The sequence below is a fragment of the Pseudopodoces humilis genome, chromosome 3, assembly GCF_049639895.1.
Source record: "Pseudopodoces humilis isolate 2021_Gansu_Grassland_sample_001 chromosome 3, ASM4963989v1, whole genome shotgun sequence".
Classification (NCBI taxonomy): Eukaryota; Metazoa; Chordata; class Aves; order Passeriformes; family Paridae; genus Pseudopodoces; species Pseudopodoces humilis.
Window position 1 is genome coordinate 11,378,164 of NC_142202.1, and position 18,889 is coordinate 11,397,052.

The 18,889-nt window shown below is 43.3% G+C and overlaps 1 protein-coding gene across 1 annotated transcript; it reads right to left on the reverse strand.

Moving 5' to 3' along the window:
• Nucleotides 1-228: 228 nt before the first annotated feature.
• Nucleotides 229-13,727, reverse strand: ENTPD6 (ectonucleoside triphosphate diphosphohydrolase 6). Its single transcript, XM_005533008.3, has 14 exons — nt 13,668-13,727; nt 11,853-12,194; nt 10,465-10,541; nt 9,921-10,064; nt 9,411-9,486; nt 8,119-8,154; nt 6,883-6,971; nt 5,536-5,615; nt 4,528-4,592; nt 4,082-4,183; nt 3,480-3,620; nt 2,547-2,603; nt 1,854-1,966; nt 229-1,586 (listed from the first exon to the last, which is right to left on the reverse strand). The coding sequence occupies exons 2-14, from the start codon at nt 12,109-12,111 to the stop codon at nt 1,497-1,499; spliced, it is 1,329 nt and encodes a 442-aa protein (XP_005533065.1). The 5' UTR covers nt 12,112-12,194; nt 13,668-13,727; the 3' UTR covers nt 229-1,496.
• Between the last annotated feature and the right edge of the window lie 5,162 nt (nt 13,728-18,889).

Genomic DNA, 18,889 nt, shown 5'->3' on the forward strand with positions numbered 1-18,889 from the left:
GCCTCCTCCGCCCGCCACGAGGCGGGGCCGGCGCCGCTGCCGGGGCGGGCCGAGGGGGAACGGGAGGGCGACTGGAGACTGCCGTGGCGTAGGGGGCTGGTATGGCACCGGGGGACTTGGATGGCAGAGTGACTGATGGCACGAGGGGTCAGGGATGGCATCAGGGCAGTGGTTTCTCATCGCACTCCCCGTGCGGGCTCTGGCGCTAAAAGCCACCCCATCACCACGTTCTGATTTTAAACTGGGGGTTTATTGTCGGCACAGTGAGGTTCAAATGCCCCCGACACACAGAGCCAGCAGCCGTGCACACAGCAGGCCGCCGGGTCATGTACTGCTGCCCTGAGCCCGAGTCAGGGTGCTCGGGCAAGCTGGGCTCTGCTGCACCCCCAAAATACCACTTGGGTCTTCTCTATATATTCATCAAATACATCACAAATCCACAGTTAGGTTACAAATAGCACAGCATATCCTCTCCAGCCCCTGTGATTGCTCCCTGCCCACGTACTAGGCACCACTGGAGTGGAGCACCTCAGCGACCCTCCCCTGGCTCACTGCAACCACAATACATTCATTTAGCAAAGATAATGTCTGCAGGAAGAGACACCCAAAATACCATGCAAATGCATTCATCCCCAGCCCTGCATCAACCTTGCCAGGGCACAAAAGTCTGCAAAGTCCAGTGAGCCATGCTCAGGATTTATTTTTGTGGCTGCATCTTGTTTATCTGTCTTCCTCTGACCAGCTCTAGAACTGTCAAATCCATCATTATCCTTGTACCCAGCTCCCAGGCCTTGCTCATCCAGCAAATCTGATGTTTTCTTCCACCATCCACCTCCCAATGGCCAGGGAATCAGCATTAGCCTTTAACCTTAGAGGGCACAAGCCTATATCCAGTTCTAGAATCTTCCTGAGCTTTTCTCCTTCAGCAACTGGAACACAGAGCTGTGTCTTCCATGCTGCATTTCAAAGCTGCTGCCTATCAGCAGCATCATGTGTAAATGCACCATTTTTGCACACACACAAGTTTACCTTAGAACACAGGAGTAGTAAAATAAAAATCATCACTGAAAACTGCTGACAAACAGGAAAAAAACACCCTGAAATCAGGACAGTAAAGAGGTCCTTCTGGAGTGACCGTTCAGCGACTTCAGCACACTGAGAGCACATAGTACAGGCATATTCCAAAAAAGTTGTGTTTTTCTCATAGAGATCATAGATGTCCTGCAGAGTCCTGGTTTTCCTTCCAAAATGATCAAGTTTTACATTAAGCTGATGGCACATGCTGTCAAATCAAGGCTTCTCCTTTACACTCTTCACTGTAAAAAAGAGCTAGCAATGGTGAGGACTTGGAAGGGGATGGAAGGAAAGGAGTGTAGTTCATGGTGATCTTCCAAAGGACTCTGGAAGCCAAAAGCACACCCTTCAATAGGTGCTTCATGTGCTTCATGCTAGGCCTCCAAAAAATGGAAATTCAAAAAAGTCACCTTCTAGGAGTGTTAGTACTGCAGTCTATTGAGTGAGTCGATGTAATGAAAAGTGGCTCCCAATGCCCAGCTCGTTTCAACATTGTCAATTTTCCGGGCAAGCTGAACAAAAAAAAAAAAAGAAAAAAAAAAACAAGCAGAAAAGTTAAACCACAATTCTTTGTGAGAATCTGAAACACGCAAGGTGGATATAGTGCTGAAAATTATGACAAACAGTTACAACAATCGTGGGGAGAGTGTTGCTGCACCCACGACTGCAGACCATGTGTTGCAGCAAGAAGGTCAATCAAGAACCAAGCTCTCAGCAGGATGACTCCTGCCTCAGCACCCTCCTGCCCACTCTCCCCAGAAATCCACTTTGAGCTTCACCTTAAAGCCTTGGCTCTTTGGGAAGCCCAGTTCCTGCAGCAGGAAGGTGATGTATGTGAGGTCCATGCAGAGAAAAGGGCTGTTTCCAGGGCTGATTTCCATGGTCTTACAAACTGAGAAGAAAGAAAACAGTGTCTGAATGCACACTGTGGGCTCAGGTCTAACAGCCCCGCTGTGAAAAACCTCAAATGAATGCACAAAACAGCTCTTGTCAGTTGAACTGTGCAGTGATGGAACCTGTTACAGTGGGGCTGGAATGACATTACACACATAAGGATAAGCACATAAGCTTAAGGAAGATCAAGACATTCAATCTCTCCCCTAAGACAGCAGTTTGTTGTATCTCTCCAGGAAAAGAGCCTTTTCTTCTATCTACTTCAAGTCTTCAAATAGCTGAGCAACTTCAGGTGTGTCATCTTTCTTGAGCACCAGCACTCAACAAATATTGACAAAACCAAATTTTAAAAACCCCAACAGAATAAAAGAAAAAGACAAACTCAAAATAAAACCCACTGCAAAACCAAAAGTTAATATAAAAATAGTATATTCAGAAATAAGCAGAAATGTTGGTTAGATGCTATTTAGAGGGACTCAATATTTACTTAAAAGCATCAGCCTCCTTAGTGTGTCCCACACTTGCCACCTGGAATTAATTTACACACAATTACTAGTGTGTGTTTATATTTTACTCACCGTATTTAGCTGCAATTTCAAAGTCACTCACAGTTAAACTTCCTCCTTTTTCTTTATCTAAAAATAAAAAAAAACCCACGGACTTTTATGGTCTTTGTATAAAGGCAATTGTAGACTCAAGTCATAAAAGTTGTCTGGAAATCAAACCTTGAGCCACTGAAATTAATGTCAAAAGTCAAACTAGTTTTAAAGGTTAAAGAACCATTAAAAGATTCTCAATATAGATTCTAAAACTTTGGTTTATGGAGAACCTTTAGCTTTGCTTCTTACAGAAACAAAACTTACAGACTATCTCACCTGACCCCCATTTCTGCACTGCCCTGTCCAGTGGTGCCTGGACAGAGAACACCTGTGACCAGACCTGACAGGGCAGTGGTGCTCTGCAACACATTAAATCTAAAATTATTTATAAAAGGAGAGTGGCTGAAGAGGGGTGTATGTTTGTCCAAACTAACTTGCAATCTCATTATCTGCTTTTTACCACTGAATGTGACGGCCTTTTGTACACAAACACAGCGCTGGAAAAGAGATGTGATTCATTCTGAATGCATGTGGAAATACCTGAAAATCTTCAATCCATCTAAAAAGGTCAGTGAAGCAAACAGCCCAAATAATTTTTACTGCTTTACTGCCCAATAAATTTATCATTATGAAGTTTTTTCTATCTCACATTGTAGAGCTAATTAGGTAACAACCATTTCTGAAATGCAAACAGTTTGTTTAAAAACTATTATCAAAGCCTTTAGGTCCTATTTCACAGCCCCAGTATCTTCTCTATAGAAATTAATATCAAGTCAAGATCAATGCTACACAGCAGTGTAACAACAGACTAATTTCCACGACAGCTTAGCAAAGCATCATGATGTGTGCAAGTGTTCCCACTGCTTCCATAACTTGCCATTTAAAATGAAACCAACTCTGGAGCAGACATACCTATGAGACCAGCCTCTGCTGCACAGTCATAGTAGTAGGAGAAAATGTAAAAGTCTAGGTCCTTCACTTCCCCAGCTCTATGCACTTTTTTGTAGAGCATCTTTGCCACTTTATTAGAACAAGACTCATACAGAGGTTCACCTAAAAGAAGACAAAAAAAACCCCATCATATGGCTGAGAGTTAAATATATAGAGAATTTATTTAGGATCTGCCAGGAAACAGGCTCCTTTTTGAAAAATAGCAAAACTATTCACAGAGAGCTGAAATCTGCATCTTCTCCGAGAGGCAGACACCTACCATCCTCAGGTTGGGACTGTGTCATCAATCAGAGATGGACAACATCATTTGAGGCAGAAGGATTTTGAAAGACCTGTTCAAGGACTGCTCAACCCCATCTGCATCACTTCTAGCAGCTTTACTGACTGGACAGACACATCATGGCACAAGACAAAGGAACTGAAGGATCTCTTTGACAGCACATCAAGAGGAGCCATACAGAACAGCAAACAGAGCCTGGTGTCTTTGAAAGAGGATGAGAGTGTATCATTTACTGTGCTAACAGCAGCTAAACCTAGATAGCAAGAGTGATAAATCACTATACCTGCCTTCTGTCCTCTAATTTTGTACACTATCTCAGCGTGTTGCCATTCAGATTTGAAGCCAGGTGGTAAACAAGGGCTGATCAATTCTTCCCCTTCTCCTACTGCAGAAGTAAAGCAAAGCCACATTAGGAAAAAATGTAAGGAGTGAATTCAGATCCTCCACCCCCAGCCCTGCAGCCTCAGCAAGGCCCCTCCACAGCCCAGTCATGGTTTGGATGTCCCATGGCTGCCCCCAACCTAAGGCTGGCAAGAATCTAGGTCTCCTGGGATCTGTCAGCGTCACCTCCTGCATTCATCTCAAATGCACCCAGCCATGGTGACAGGAGCCCACATGCCACTCAGGAACCTCGAGCCCAGTGGGAAGGGGATACACAGCTCCTCCCCCCACCACAGGACTATACAGCCTGAACTCAGAACCAGGATCTGGGGACTGCCCATAACTTACAGGGTTTTCCCTCAACTCCTCCCAAAATGGCGAGCCTTGCTGACATCAGCCCAAGTCCCAGGTAACTGCAAAGGGAGAAAAGTCTCTGTGAGCAATAGACATCCTTCCTCTGATATTCCACTGACAACCTAGCTGGGACATGCCAGTCTCCTCTACATATCCATGGCAAAGTGGCTCAAGTCAGCAGCTCATGCATGTGACGGGAACAGTGTGACAGCCTGCTCTCATATTAACTTATCCAGAAGGATAATTTCTCTTTGAAAAGGCTCAGGCAACACCTGTCAGTTGTAATCTGGATCTTGGAGAACTGGCAATGGCATTTCCCTAACTCTACTCCTAGTACCTCACTGGGTACTCCTACCCTCCTTCAAAGGCAGCCCAGACACTTGCATACATAACTGGCTTTCTGAGCCCAAACACACCCCACAGCAAACATGGGTGGGAAAAAGCTGCTAGCCTCTGCCCAAAACACTGGGAGCAGAGAAGACAGTGAGGAAGAAGAAATAACAGAGACAAAGCATGATGAACTGACTGCAACCCCCATTCTCCATCTTTCTGTGCTGCTCAGCAGTGAGAAGGTATAAGAGTTGGAAGTGAAGCTGAGACTGGGAAGGAGGAGAGGTGGAGGGAAAGCATTTTTGATTTTGTTCTTATTTCTCATTATCTTACTGTTTAATTGGCAATAAACTAAACTAAATTAAATACTAAATAAATTAAAGTCAAGTCTGTTTTGCCCATGACAATAACTGGTGACCTCCCTGTCCTTATCTTGACCCATGAGTTTTTTGTTGTATTTTCTTCCCCCTGTCCTGTTAATGGAATGGGAGTGATAGAGGGACTTGGTGGGCATATGGTGGACAGCCAAAATCACGTGGCTCAGAAGAAGCAGTTTCTCTGCTTCTTCATGGTATTCATTTGCAAGGACCCCACTCCAGAAAAACACCTCAGTCTCCCTGGCTTCACAGAAAGCTTCCATCTGAGCACTGTGCTCTCTTTTCCACAACTAACCTGTATGAATACAGCTTGTAGGTGTGGTTAAACATCTGAAATGAAGTTGTGTGGCCAGATGGTGATGTCTGGAGAGTTGCCTGGAGGGAGAAAAAGATGTCACTGGCAGGTTTCTGCCAGCCAGCAGCAAACATCAACAAGGTAATCTTCCAACACATTAAGAAAAATGTGAAATAATCCTAGCATGATTCAGACAGAAATGATGAATTTGCAAGGATTTCAATTTGACTGCTCATATGCAAGGCCATAAAACCTGGAGCTAAGAGTGACTTCACATGACAGGGTTTAAACTGGTTATATTTGTGTCCACACCAATATGCTGTATAAAAGAATTACTGTAATTAAAAAGGAATCCTTACTCCAGCTCTTAACTGCTTTTGTCCAGAGGCTACAGCAACTGCCTCTTCACATGATCCCTACTACAGGGACTGTGTACAAACTAATAGGAAGGCCAGGCACGCATTAACTTCCTACTCGAGTGAATTCATCTGAGAACTTGCACAAGCCAGAGGAAAAGCACATCCCTGCACTTGCCAAGGAACAGAGTAAGGACCAGCCTTTGGTCTGAAAGAATGAAAGGGTAGCCTGTTCCCCAAGTGCATCAGCACAGCTAGAGTGTTTGTGGGGAGAAAAGCTCAGGCCACAGTGCTGCTCATGCTGCTCATAACTTAACTCCTTCTCTATGCTCAGAATTTCCACATACTGGACCCTTCACATCCCTTGCCATTCTGCTGAAACAGTGCAATATCTTGATTATCCCAGGCTGGGACACTAGATACAGCATCCCATCCCTCTGCTTTTGTGCAGCTTTACTATGAGCACTAATTCTGCTCAAGCCAGAGCCTTACAATACCAGAACCACAGGGATTTCACAGAATACCTGTAAAAATGCCACATCAGGAAGCTAGAATGGCATTCATTTGCAACTGAGTGAACTCAGGACAATCAGAAACAAGGATTGAGAAGGCACCTTCTTAAATCCCAGTGTAGGCTAAATGCTGGATTTGAATTCATTAATAGCCTTGCTTTTTGGTTTCTTTGTTATAAACTGTACAAACTGAAAGTCAAGGATTAAGAAATTCAGGTGAACATGGTGTCCTCCACGAGATAAAGCAGCCCTGGCAGACTTGCCACAAGCATCACTGACCCAAGGAGCTGGACAAAGAAGATGGACAAAGAGTTGTGAATGCCCCTGGGACTGACTATAAAAAGGCACATATGACTAAGACACAAGTGTGGTTTCATGTCACACTGACAAAACTCTCGCTTTGTTTCCAAGGAAAAGAAATCTGAGCAGTTACAGATTCCTGCAGCAGCATTTCCCAACAGTGTGCATGCTCACGTTACCTTGGTGCGCGGAAGGAAGGTGATCTGTGTGGATCCACCACCCAAATCCAGCATCCCTACACTTCTCTTCTGCGGATCATCTAGCCTGCCTGAAATGTGTGACAGAACAGAGAAAGCCATGGTGGGCACTGTGAAAAACTGGCTAGGAACAAAACCAGAACTACAGTGGTAAGAAAAGAGAACAATCTAACTCCACTCACAGTTTTGGCATAGCACTAAATTACAACTGTTATCTACTGGGCACCAATTTTGGCTTTATGAGACCTGAAAACCTTAAAGAGACAAGAATCTCTTATTTCTTCAGTGGCTGTTTCTGTCCTAATCACAGCAGCTTTGGTTACTGCATTCCTGAATATTTTGGATGCAAAGATCTTTTGCAAACTCTGCTCTGGTAACCACTTTGTAACTCAGAGGAATGCCACCTCTCCCTGATCCTTAGCAATATTTTGCAGATTCCTATGGCCAACAGGATGACAGACTGAAAAGAGCTGGCCTAAGAGACTCAGCTCTCTTGGAATTCTTCCTGCTGCCAGCCAAGACCTCTGCTCTCATTTAGATCTAATTCTTCTCAGTTAGATCCTTCAAATGCACCTTCCTGACAAGGACAGTTTGTGCCAAGTACCTCAGTATACCTCACGATAGCTGATGTTTGAAGACTGCTGACCTTTCTGATATTTCCTGGGAGCATAAAAAGCTCCAGAGCACATTGCCCCACACACTGTGTGCTGAACAGAACACTTGGATGGCAGAGTGCTTTATGTATTGTCAGAGAGGTCTTCAGCTCACTTTTCTCTCTAATCTTCAGCTACCCTTTTCTCACTCAGCAGTGTAAACAACCGTGGCATTTCTGTGCTATAAATCCGTAAGGAAGTAGCGTAGCACTTTATTTTACTCTCTGCAGCTGCCAAGTACATCTAGAATATTCACACAAAAAATTTAGCCACAGTCACAGCAGGCTCTAAAAAGGAATAAAATGCTCTAGTACCCTACAGGGAACTGAAAGAAAAGCTACATTAAACATCTAGGAAAAAGGATTAAACTCCTCACTCCATCAAGTAAATGGACAAAATCCTGATGACTTAAATAGGCCACGCCAAAAACAAACTGCTGACTTACTCTCAGAGTCTTCTTTCTCCCATTCCACCCCAATGAATGAGCAAATTCCACACGGGCAAAAAAGAGCAGGAATTTCACAGCATTGGTCATATCTTTATAAACATGCTCATGTATACATACCTGTTAAAAAATTTATTGTGATCCAGGCTGAAATACCTAATAAGGAAAAGATTCAAAAGGTACTTGCTTAGAGCATAATATTTAATTTTATCTAACAGCAGCAACAATAAGGCAAGCCATATTACAAGGTTTCCAGAACTGTCAATGGCTGACAAAACCAAGATTAGACTATTTGAACAAAGAGAATGACCTTCTCTATCAGAGCTTATCTGATATCTGGGAGAGAAGCCCCATGTACGAAATACTCTGTATTTCACAGGTCAAAAACTTAGGCAGGAAGTCACAAAGGCTTCAGTCCTTAGCTAAAAGACAAAGAGATAACTGAAACTCACATTGTCCATTTGCCAGGAAAACATCCACTGTTGGCTTTTGTTTGAAGTCAGGCACTCCAGTTTTCTTTATGAATACTAAGAATTTTCATCTTTCAGTGTTCTAATTTTGCCTGTTTTCCTCTAAGCAATTTTCTGAGCTATACTGTTTTTGTCCTCATCTTGTTTTATAAACTGTTCCCCATAAATTAGGTGAATCAGTGGCCTTATGTTAACAAATTCAAATATTTATTCATGTGGTTAAAACTCAAGACATGCCAGAGAGCGTGGCCCACTTCAATCCTTGGCTGAACCTAGGCTATCACTGCTATTACTGATTTTAAAACAAAAGAAAAATAATGTTTATCCTCCATTAAGTAGCAAGAAGAGAAACTCATAAACAGCTTCAGCTATTTTAAAGCTTGGTTCCTGAGCAGATTTAAAACACATTTCAACACTCAGTTACTCAGAATTGTGACATCCTGTCCTCAACATTTTTTGGATGAACATGATCTTACTTTAACATGTATTTTCTTCCCTATATAACAATTTTTTTTTCAGATTGAACTCACATTCCCACCCATTAGATGAATTATAATTAACATTATGATCAAATACTTCCTGAGAGCTCTGATAAGCATTTTCAAGAGCAGAGTGGGCTAACCCAATTGTTGAAGACAAGCAGATATTCAGAAACTTTCCCAGAAGTGCTGATTGGAACACCTCCACAGTGGCTTTCTGGTGATCCTACAGGAATCCTACAAGCATCCTACAGTGCTCAACACTCAGAGCTTTCAAGATCAGGAAAGAGCTCAGGACTTCAAATTGGAAAATACAGAACAAGATTTCTTTGGCAGGCACTGCCAGTGGCTGCATAAAAACTCTGCTTCTGTCTTATGGGCTCCTACTACAGTAGGCAGGGATTTGTCACAGTGCAGCAGGAATTTCCAGGACTGCAGAAAGAGTCTCCACAAAGTTGCTTACCTTCATCAGTTCCATTCATTATTGACACGCAATTGTCCCTCACAAAGAAGGGGGAGGCTTGAAAAATCTCCTTCACCTAGTTCAAATAAAAGCTACATTCAGAGAAATACTTTTTCAGCTGAAAAACAAGCTTTTTAAAACCCCAGTTTTACATTACTACTCCTCTTCTTGGGCCAGATTCTGACTGCTGCTCACCACTTTGTTTGAAGTTCAAGAGTCCAACAAGCAGCAGGCCTTTTTGTACTGGCCCTGCTGTTTGTTGCAGAAACAGGGATGGATGTCATTGGTTTTCAAGCACAAAGACTGCTCAGAAATGCCATTAACAAGGGATGGACATGGGTAGGGAAGGGAATCCCATTTGCTTTGTTGGAATTGGTGACCCTCAAGGTAACATACATACATGGGAAAGGCAGGAGATGGACAGCCTATATTGCAGGAATGTCCTAGGATGCTGCATTTTTAACAGGAGCATGTTTTCTGGAAAGCAAACTGAATGACAGGATATAATACCTTTTCAAGCAACTTCTGAGCTTTCTCTCCTGGCAGCAACCGTAGGCCAGCTGTGGCTTTCAGGACCAGAGGAGTAAACTTCCACAGCTCCATAGGAACTTCCTTCTTTGCCACCTCCAGGAGCTCTTTTATTCCCTGGCCACTCTGTGATCCAAGAAAGAACAATAAAAGGCATCTTAAAAACTCTTTTCAAAGATCAAAAGGGTGATCACAACTATGATTCACTGTTACTGTGAAACAGAAACAAATTAATATCAAAAGGGATCAAGAAAAGGTGCAGGACTTGCTATCTCACTACAGCATAAGGCCTAGTGGATATAATGAAATCTTTGATCAACAGGTCCAAAACAGAAAGGGTCACTTTTTCAAACAGTGAAACAGAACACTCTGGCACCAAATTTTTTGGCTACAAAAGGCTCAAATTCTGGGAAAGCAAAGGCTTTTGTAAAACACTATGAGCTGGGTCTAAGTCTGACTCTTAGGAGTCCCTAAATCTCTGCAAACCTGAAGGAAAGGGAGACAGGAAAGAAGTAACTTAAATTACCTTTTCGACATCATCAGCATATGCAGAGAGACCTGGTTTCAGTGCTTTAAACGTCTCATGGGTTAACCTGGGAGTCTCTGTTCAAAAGCAGTATTCTAAAATAAGTAATGGTACAAATAATTTTGCATACACAAAAAGAAAACCATAAAAAAAATCCATTATTATGTGCTAATAGAAGTGAATTGAAGCTTCTGTCTAATGAACTATTATCAGCTACTTGACCTTTAAATACAGCCCAGGCTGTGGAATTAGAACCTGAGAAAACCACTTTTAAAACCATGACTGGTTGTCAGGTGCTGCTGTCCACTATGCACATCAGTCACCAGATGGGTTCAAGCCTTACACCTGCCATGTGCAGCTTTTCAAACCGCACCTGCAAAAAAAGACCTCGTTTCAGCCTGCTCTGTTCTGGCTGAACTTGATTCCAGCAAAACCTAATGGTAGCTTTCCCACTATTTTCAATGGCAGCAGAGGGATACTTCAGTAAATACTTCAGTATTTCAGAAAGCTGCAGAACTTGGTTTAAACCTACAGTCCAGGCAACGCTACACTCTATAAAGTTTGCTGTGATACATTCTGAAATTTTGTTTCAAATGAAGCAGGAAAAGGAAAAAGCAAAAATTTGGAGATACGAGAAAATAAGGAAATCCATGGACTGTCGTAGAACACCTTCGGTGGTTGAGCCTTACACCAATCTATTATGCAAACCTAAGGTACTCCCCAGAGGCCAATCACACACTTCACATACACCACACTTCTAATCCTCAACAGAGCCTTTAGATCACCTACTAACAGCCCCACCCAGGCTCTTTAAGAGTTTCACAAACGTAGATGACAACATACAAACAAATTAAGCTTACTACTCCAGAGGAAAGCTGGAGTTTTTTTGTACACTTTGTCTCAATTCTGAGAAGTAACTTCTGTCCAGATGAAATACACAGCAATTTTAATCAAACTATTTGCGATTTTTGTTTCGTTTTGTGGTTTAAACCAAACAATGAAGCCAAGGATGCATTAAACTGGACACTTCAAGAGAGAAGCAGCTCACTGCCAGGAGACACCAAACAACCTAAAAAATTTGGGGAAACAGGGCAGTTTGAATTTATAATTCTCTCTTCCACCAGTGTGATGAAAAATGGCCTTTTTTTCATGACACTAAAAGTACAGCTGCTACTTACTTCATATTCTGACATTACAGCATTTTCTCCTTGGTGAACATTTTCATAATTTCACCCACACACACATGCCTGAACCATAGTAAACCTCCTGACAGCTCTCTGGAAAGATCTGAAGCATGTATGTTCAAGTAAACCCTAGAAAACTGTCATCAATAATCTCCTCCACAATTTATGGAAGACTTAATCCGTCACTCAATGAGCAGGACATACCTCTTGACTGCTGTGCAAATTTAAATATATGGATGCGAGTTCCCGTGCTTCCTGCATCAAACATAATTCCATAAAAGACAGAGAGATCTGTGGTCACTGCCTGATGGGTCAGTTTATCTCCCCTGCTTACAGCAGCTCCTTCTGTGGCTCCCACAAATGGTTTGGAGCCCAAGTGCCATTTTATGTATGCAACATAAACAGCTATGCATGTCAAAATTCCAAAAGCGAAGAACCGCTTTGATATCTTCATGGCTTCCATTTAATGGGATGTTTTGTTTCTTCCCTTAATCAAGTGGTCTGTTCCTTGTCCTTCACACAGAACAGGTGGCTCCCACATCACTCCTACATCCAACAGAAGAGAAAAGATCTGTTTTATTTTCCCAACCTGATAGAAGGATCTGAAAGTATGATACCCACGACACTGGACACCACTTTCCCAATGAACAGAAGGAATGCAGCCTCTTTTAGCACCTCTTTCAGTCCCACAGCTCAGGGTAAGGCATGGAGCAGCACAAATCTTCTTTTCCCCCATTGCTACAGAGGCCTAATAAGGCACAAAATAAGGAAGGTTCAGAGAAGATATGTACAGTGACTATGGTGGGAGAGGACCTCATCCAACACCCTGCTCACAGTAGGGGCAGCTGTTGGGACCCTCCATGTGGCCAAGGGCTATATCCAAGATCATTCTGAAAAACTCGGAGGATAACAGCTTCTCTGGGCTAGTTCCTGGATGGTGAGGGAGGTCCTGGAAGACTGGACGAGGACAACTTAAAATTAATGTTTTAAAGGCAAGATGCAAGATCCAGGGAATTGAGTGCCCTCCTCCCCTATCTCCAACACCAGGAAAGAAACCAAAGCAAAGCACAACCCACAAAAGCTACAAGGCCTCACACAGCATCATTAAAAACAAATTATTAAAAATCAGCCAGTGGTGATTTACGGGGAGCAAAATTATATATAATTTTTCCTTTTTTTTTGATAGGGTGATGAAAAGAAAGGAAACCAATTGATGAAGCCGAGTTAAACAAGGTTTTTTAAACATATGTAACCTCTTCATGAGAATTCAGGAAGCATGAAGAAGGTGTGAAGGGGAGGAATTTAAAATCAAGGTGATTACAGAGTATTTCCAAAAACAAAGGTAAGACAAAATTTCATAAAAATGGGGGAAAACAAAATCACAGGCAAACATACACATAAAGAATGGATCAGCTTAAGTGAAAGGGAACTGTACGTTGTCATGACACAGAAATCAGGAAGATGGCATTGCAACTAAATTAAAAATCTTCCTGGCTTCTATCAGCAGGCAGAGACACGCAGGGGGCAATCGCTGCAGATCTACGGGGTGATCATCCGATCCTCCTGGTGCCAGGAAGGCCTCAGCTGCAGCCACACCAGAGCTAAATGTCACCGGAGGGAGAAAAGCCGCAGGGACCGGGTGATCCTTGGAGGAGACACGAGCTCCACAGCAGGAAAGCGGAGGCTGGAAAAAGGAGGAGGCACAGCAGCCTGTGCTAACCCCGCTAACCCCCTACCGCCGTTTGCCTGGAGAGAATCGCGACTGTCACTTCCCTGCCTTTGTCAGGGGACGCCAACATTTACTGCAAGGGAAAAGCTTCCCGCTGGCGCCCCGGAGCCAGGAATGCAGGCGGGAGCCGAGAGCCCGGCAGAGCCTGGGCCAGCGCGGGCCCGACCCGGCACACCCCGCGGGGTGCCCCTCGCTCTCACACAGACCACTGTCCCGCCGCCCGCACTTCCTTCCTCCTCCCTTTTCTCTCTTCCCTCCCTCTTCCCTCCCTCCCTCTCTCCCAAACTCACGCCGCCCCCGCCGGCCCGGCCATGGCGCCGCCGCCGCCCGGCTCGCGGGCGGCCCCGCCCACACGGCGCAGGCGCGGGGCGGGCGCGCGGCTCCGTGAGGGGAGGGCGGTCCCGCGGCGGCCGAGCCCCTCAGGGCGAGAGCTCCGCGAAAATGGCCTTAAAAAATAAAAAATAGGCGAAGCGCCTCAAGGTCAGGAAGGTGTGTCGGGAAATGCGGAATGTGTAAAAATTATCTTGAATCACGTGGTGGTTAACGTCGTCTAGTCAAGGACACAGTAGAGCTAACAGGCTCTAAGGATGAAGAACATCAAAATGTTGATGTACCCGTTGCCAGCTTGGTGAAACACTCAAGGTCCATGTATCCTATGAAATATGTTTTTTATAGTACTAAAAAAATCACACCTGTAGGTCAAAAAGGTGCTGGCCTGGTGAAAAAACTTTCTCTGAGCATGTACGGAAATTAGGTGGGTCACATAGTTTGTATAATTACTAACCAGTCCTAGTAGAGAAGTTGTAGTGTTTTGGTTTAAGACGATTTAAGAGGTGGATGCTCTAATTAAGTTATCTCCCTTTAGATTTAACCAATCCCCTTCCACCAATCAGGAGTGAATACAAATAGATATAAGTGAAAAAATAAGTTTAACAACAAGTGAAACAGCAACAGGCAAAAAAATAACAGTAAATAACCACTGGAAACAGAATTGCTAAATCTCACTGACCCCTTGTGAACAAAGACTTTAAAAGGGGCTGTGACACCTCCCACTACCACTTCTCTTTTCAGGTTCCAGGGTCTTAGAGATAATAACAATTTGGGGCACTGATAGATATGGAACACAGAAACCCATTTTGGGTTGCCCTCAACATGTACTTGGGAGGTTACTAGTAGTAAATATCTGTGTATAAATAATGGCCTGGAAAATCCTGAGGGGCATCCTCTGTAGAATACCACCAATCATCCAGATTTTGTAGAATACCACAAATCATCCGGGTTTCTGGAGTTGTGCAACTCTGAAACAAATAATCAAATGTCTCTCTTGAGTGTGTAATTTTTGGCTTGTTGCACACTGGGTAATGAATCTGATTTTTCTGGACAATAAGAGGAGTGGTCCTCAAGGTGAGGGGGGAAAGTGCAGAGCAGGACCTGTGCGGGTGGTGGGAGAGGCCCCATGGCCCAAGGATAATGCCACCAGGAGATGGCTGGCAGGGCTTCTGGGTACCCTCTGCACCCCAGTGAGAGCCAGCCCTCCCAGGAGCTCTTGTCCTGCAAGTTTGGGTTGGGTCTGAGGCAGGGAGTATGAGTAGATGCGAGCAAAGTCCTTGAGTAGTTGCTTCATGCCTTTCACCATACCTCATGTGCAAAGAATTAATTTTTTCTAAGATTTGTAACTCTTCTGTGATGTGATTGCAACACAGAATCTATGTGTAGTTTCTATGCTGGTTTGAAAGAAAGACTCTGATGGTGTGGTTTCACCAAAGATGAGTCTGCTAACGGCTTGAGAAAAAAAAAGACATCTGAGAATGCTCTGTTGATTCCTGTAGGTGTTAATCCCAAAATTGCTGCTGTGGCATTCCTGTCAGTCATGGAATCTCAGGAGCTGCAAACCCAGAAGGGAGAAAATAGACACGACAACCTCAGGAAAGATGCAGCCTGACTGCTGGGTGAATACCCTTTATCTCTGGGACTGAGGGGAGGATGGTCACAGTCATAGCTGTGCATGGTCACTGATCTTGGTGAGTCTGCAGCATGGCATCACCTTGTTCTGTCCCAAAATATGATATGTTGACAGACTAAAAAACTATTTTTTTTTGGTTCTTGCTGTGCCAGGTGTAGCTCAGCAATATCTAGTGGCAGTGTGAAGGTAAATTCAAAGCAAGTAAGCTGTTTTTTAGTTAGCTTTGTTCTGAGTGACCCCCTTTTGGTAAAACAGAAAAAAGGGGATAGGAAGTAAAGATACTACAACTTTTGGGCTAGGGAGCTACTCAGGTCTGGAATTGTCCTTTGAAGTAAAAGACCAGGGAGCCCCTTCTCAAATTCTGTGGTTGTCACTGTGATTTTGGGCTGCTGTGAACATTTCCACCTAGGAGCAAGTTTCCTGAAACCTAGAACAGAACTTGAATCCCTTATGTTTAGAAACACACAGACTTCTGAACTCATCACAACAGAGAGCATGCTACATCAACAACCTATTTCTTCTTCCAGGTTGCAAGAAAACAGGAATGCTTCTGAGGGGTTATTCGGGGTGAAGCACTACTTGCATTTTTTCTTCAAGACAGAAGATTTAGGTGATATCTCTATGGTTTTTCTTATCAAGTTATTTTTTTTCAATCCTTAATAAAGAAATGCTCCTGTCACTGATTGCTAAGTCAGCAAAAGAAGAAATTTTTTCCCTTTTCACGAGGGAAGGCAGATCTCAGGAGTCGTGGCCCTTGAGCTAAAGCAGGTCAAGGCCAGCAGAGAGCACCATTTCCCCAGGGACAGGGCAAAATAGTACAGTATTTATTTCTCTTAGTTGAAACTGAAATATCTTGCATATATGTTCATAATAAGTGCTGCAGTTAGGACTAGAGATTCCAAAGAAATGGGAATGTAATACTGAGGGTTTTTTTTTTTTCTCCCTCCTGTAAAAAACATTACTTATGTGCATGGGAACAGTTCTCAGGCTGTTTCTGGAAACCCCCTCTCCTCAGCTTCGGACCTGGGATGGAGTGCAGGTGGTTTAAAGAGTTTTGGATGCATTCCTGAAACTGTTTCACATGCAGTACTATGGTTATTCTTAGAATTAAGTCACACCGTCTGAGATTTGTAACAAATTTTCAAGTCTGATATCAACATATTGTACATATTACTTATACATTTAGATTCATACCTTGGTGCATTATATATATCAAACCTGAGGTAGAATGCGGACTATTGGGAACCAGTTTGGGAACCATTTGGGAAGTTATCTCTGTCACTCCCATGTTATAAGAAGAATTGTTTTGGATGTCTCAATGAGAGTTAATAAACAGGGATCAAAGACAAATTGTACAGATAGGAAAATCTGTATAATTAAAAGGTTATTTCACCAATTTTGTCACGACTCTAGTGCACAGTAACAAGATTAAGTTGTACAGCAAGTACAAAGTCAGTATTTTTGGCACAGTGTGCCCATGAACTGCATGTAATTGGCATGTTGTGCAAGCCAGGTAGCAACTGAATAATCCTGATGTCCCTACATCCTCAGAGAGTCACATGGGTGTTCAACCAGCTGATGCGTACCCAGTGAGAGAGTTGTTCTGCTGCAGTACTTGGAAATACTAAGGAAAAGGAACAGCAACTAAACCTATAGCTCAAATGTCCATTCAGGTTCCATTTTCTCCCTTCGTCTCAAAAAACAAATTCTACTTGTGCTGACCTGTAGCAGAAAAGTGTGATTTTTGTTGAACCCTGAGCATTAAATTTGTCTCCTTGCTGCAAACCATTGATGTGTAGCTTTCCCCGTGGCTGTCTGTCACTGCATCCTCCCCATATTCCTGAGAAGGATAGGTAGTTCTGAGATCCTGTCACTTACCTGGAACCCCACATGGCACCTGCTGCTCTCTGATGCCCTCCACTCTGGATCTTCATCATTCCTTCACAAAACTCCTAGCAAGGCAGGACTTGGCATCTACTGCATCTTCTCTGCAGCTGCATCTGTCCCTGGCCGAGAGGGCCATGATCAAACATGCCAGACAAATGCTGAGTTACCATTTCCTTTCCATGGAGAAAGCATAAATAACATATTTCTCTATCTCCCCTCTGCATACCCATCAGTTTCTGACAAAGTCATAGAAATTAAACACCTTTGAGACATTTATGCTTCTGGCAATTTTAATAACTGCATTTGTCCAGTAACTGGACAAATATTTTGGAGGGACAGTTCTGTGCTTGTATCATAGGGGATGTCTCCCAGGAGATGGCACTGATGATTTCCTTGATGGTTGTGGCTATGGTACCACAAACCAGAAAAACTGAGGAGGTCTCTGCTGTTCCTGACTGCTGCTCACAAACCACGTGCAGAAATGAACTGTAACTTTGGAAATGCTGCCTCAGCGTGGTCTTTTCGGTGCCCTACAGGCTGAAGTTCTTTATAAACTTATCATGACCTACATAATTGACCTATATTATGTGTCTGTTTGTTAAATAGATTGCACTAATTATAAACATGAATGGCGATGGCTTAGTGGTTATTTATTTATTCTGAGGTGTGTGCCTGCTGTCTGAAATAATGTACAGGAGGATCATTGCCAGATTTTCCTCCTTGCCCCCTCCATATTCGACATGTACCATGGACAGTTGTAATAAAACATGAATAGATTCTGCTTTCAGAAGGAAAAAAAAAAAGTTTTTATTGCTTTTCTAAGCAAGGGGATGTATGCAAGATCCTCTGGCAGGTACAGACCATGCAGGAAAAAATGAGGGAGAAAACACAACACAGCAAATTTTTCAAGCCCTTGATTTGTAGGGCAGTGAGGAGGGGCTGAATGTACTTTGCACTTTGGTGACTTTTTTGAGACCTTTCTTTGAGACCTTTGAGTCTGGGAAACAGCATTACTACACCTTGCTGATAGATGAGTGTTTTATAATAAGTGTGTCTATTTCTCCTTGCGCCTGTGCCACACTTGCAGACTCCTGGAGCTATTTGAAATCCAGGGTGCCGTTAAAATGTGCTGAGTTTAATGGAACTGCACCTGCTCCCAGCAAGTAGGAATTTTGCTTTTAACGTTTCAGACTGACATCCAAAGCCTGGCTGATTTGCCTCTAGGGGCAGATTTGGATCAGGGCTTTAAAACAGATGTCTGCTGCCACAGACCCCCTCAGTTGTATTAGCGACGCTGTCAGGCGGTTTCCACTGCTGTGTCCTCATTCAGATGGACAGGGTGCGCTGAGTGTAATCTAATTAAGGAGAATTCCCCAGATTTTTGTTTCGTGTCTGCTATCACTGTGTTTTTAACTTTTCCAAATTCATTATAAATGTGCCCATCTGTGGGCTGTCTCATAGCACTGACTCCAAATAGCTGTTTTTTGAGAAAAAAATAGGTGGGGAGGATGAAAAAAGTGAAAACAAATTGCTGCTGTTTTTAACGGTTTACAATTTCAGAAATTGTCCCTTGTGTTTCATGTTAGGGATGAATTTCCAGGCAGTCAAAAATACATTTTACCCGTGGGTTGGTGGGCAAAGTGTTTGCTCAGATAAACATAT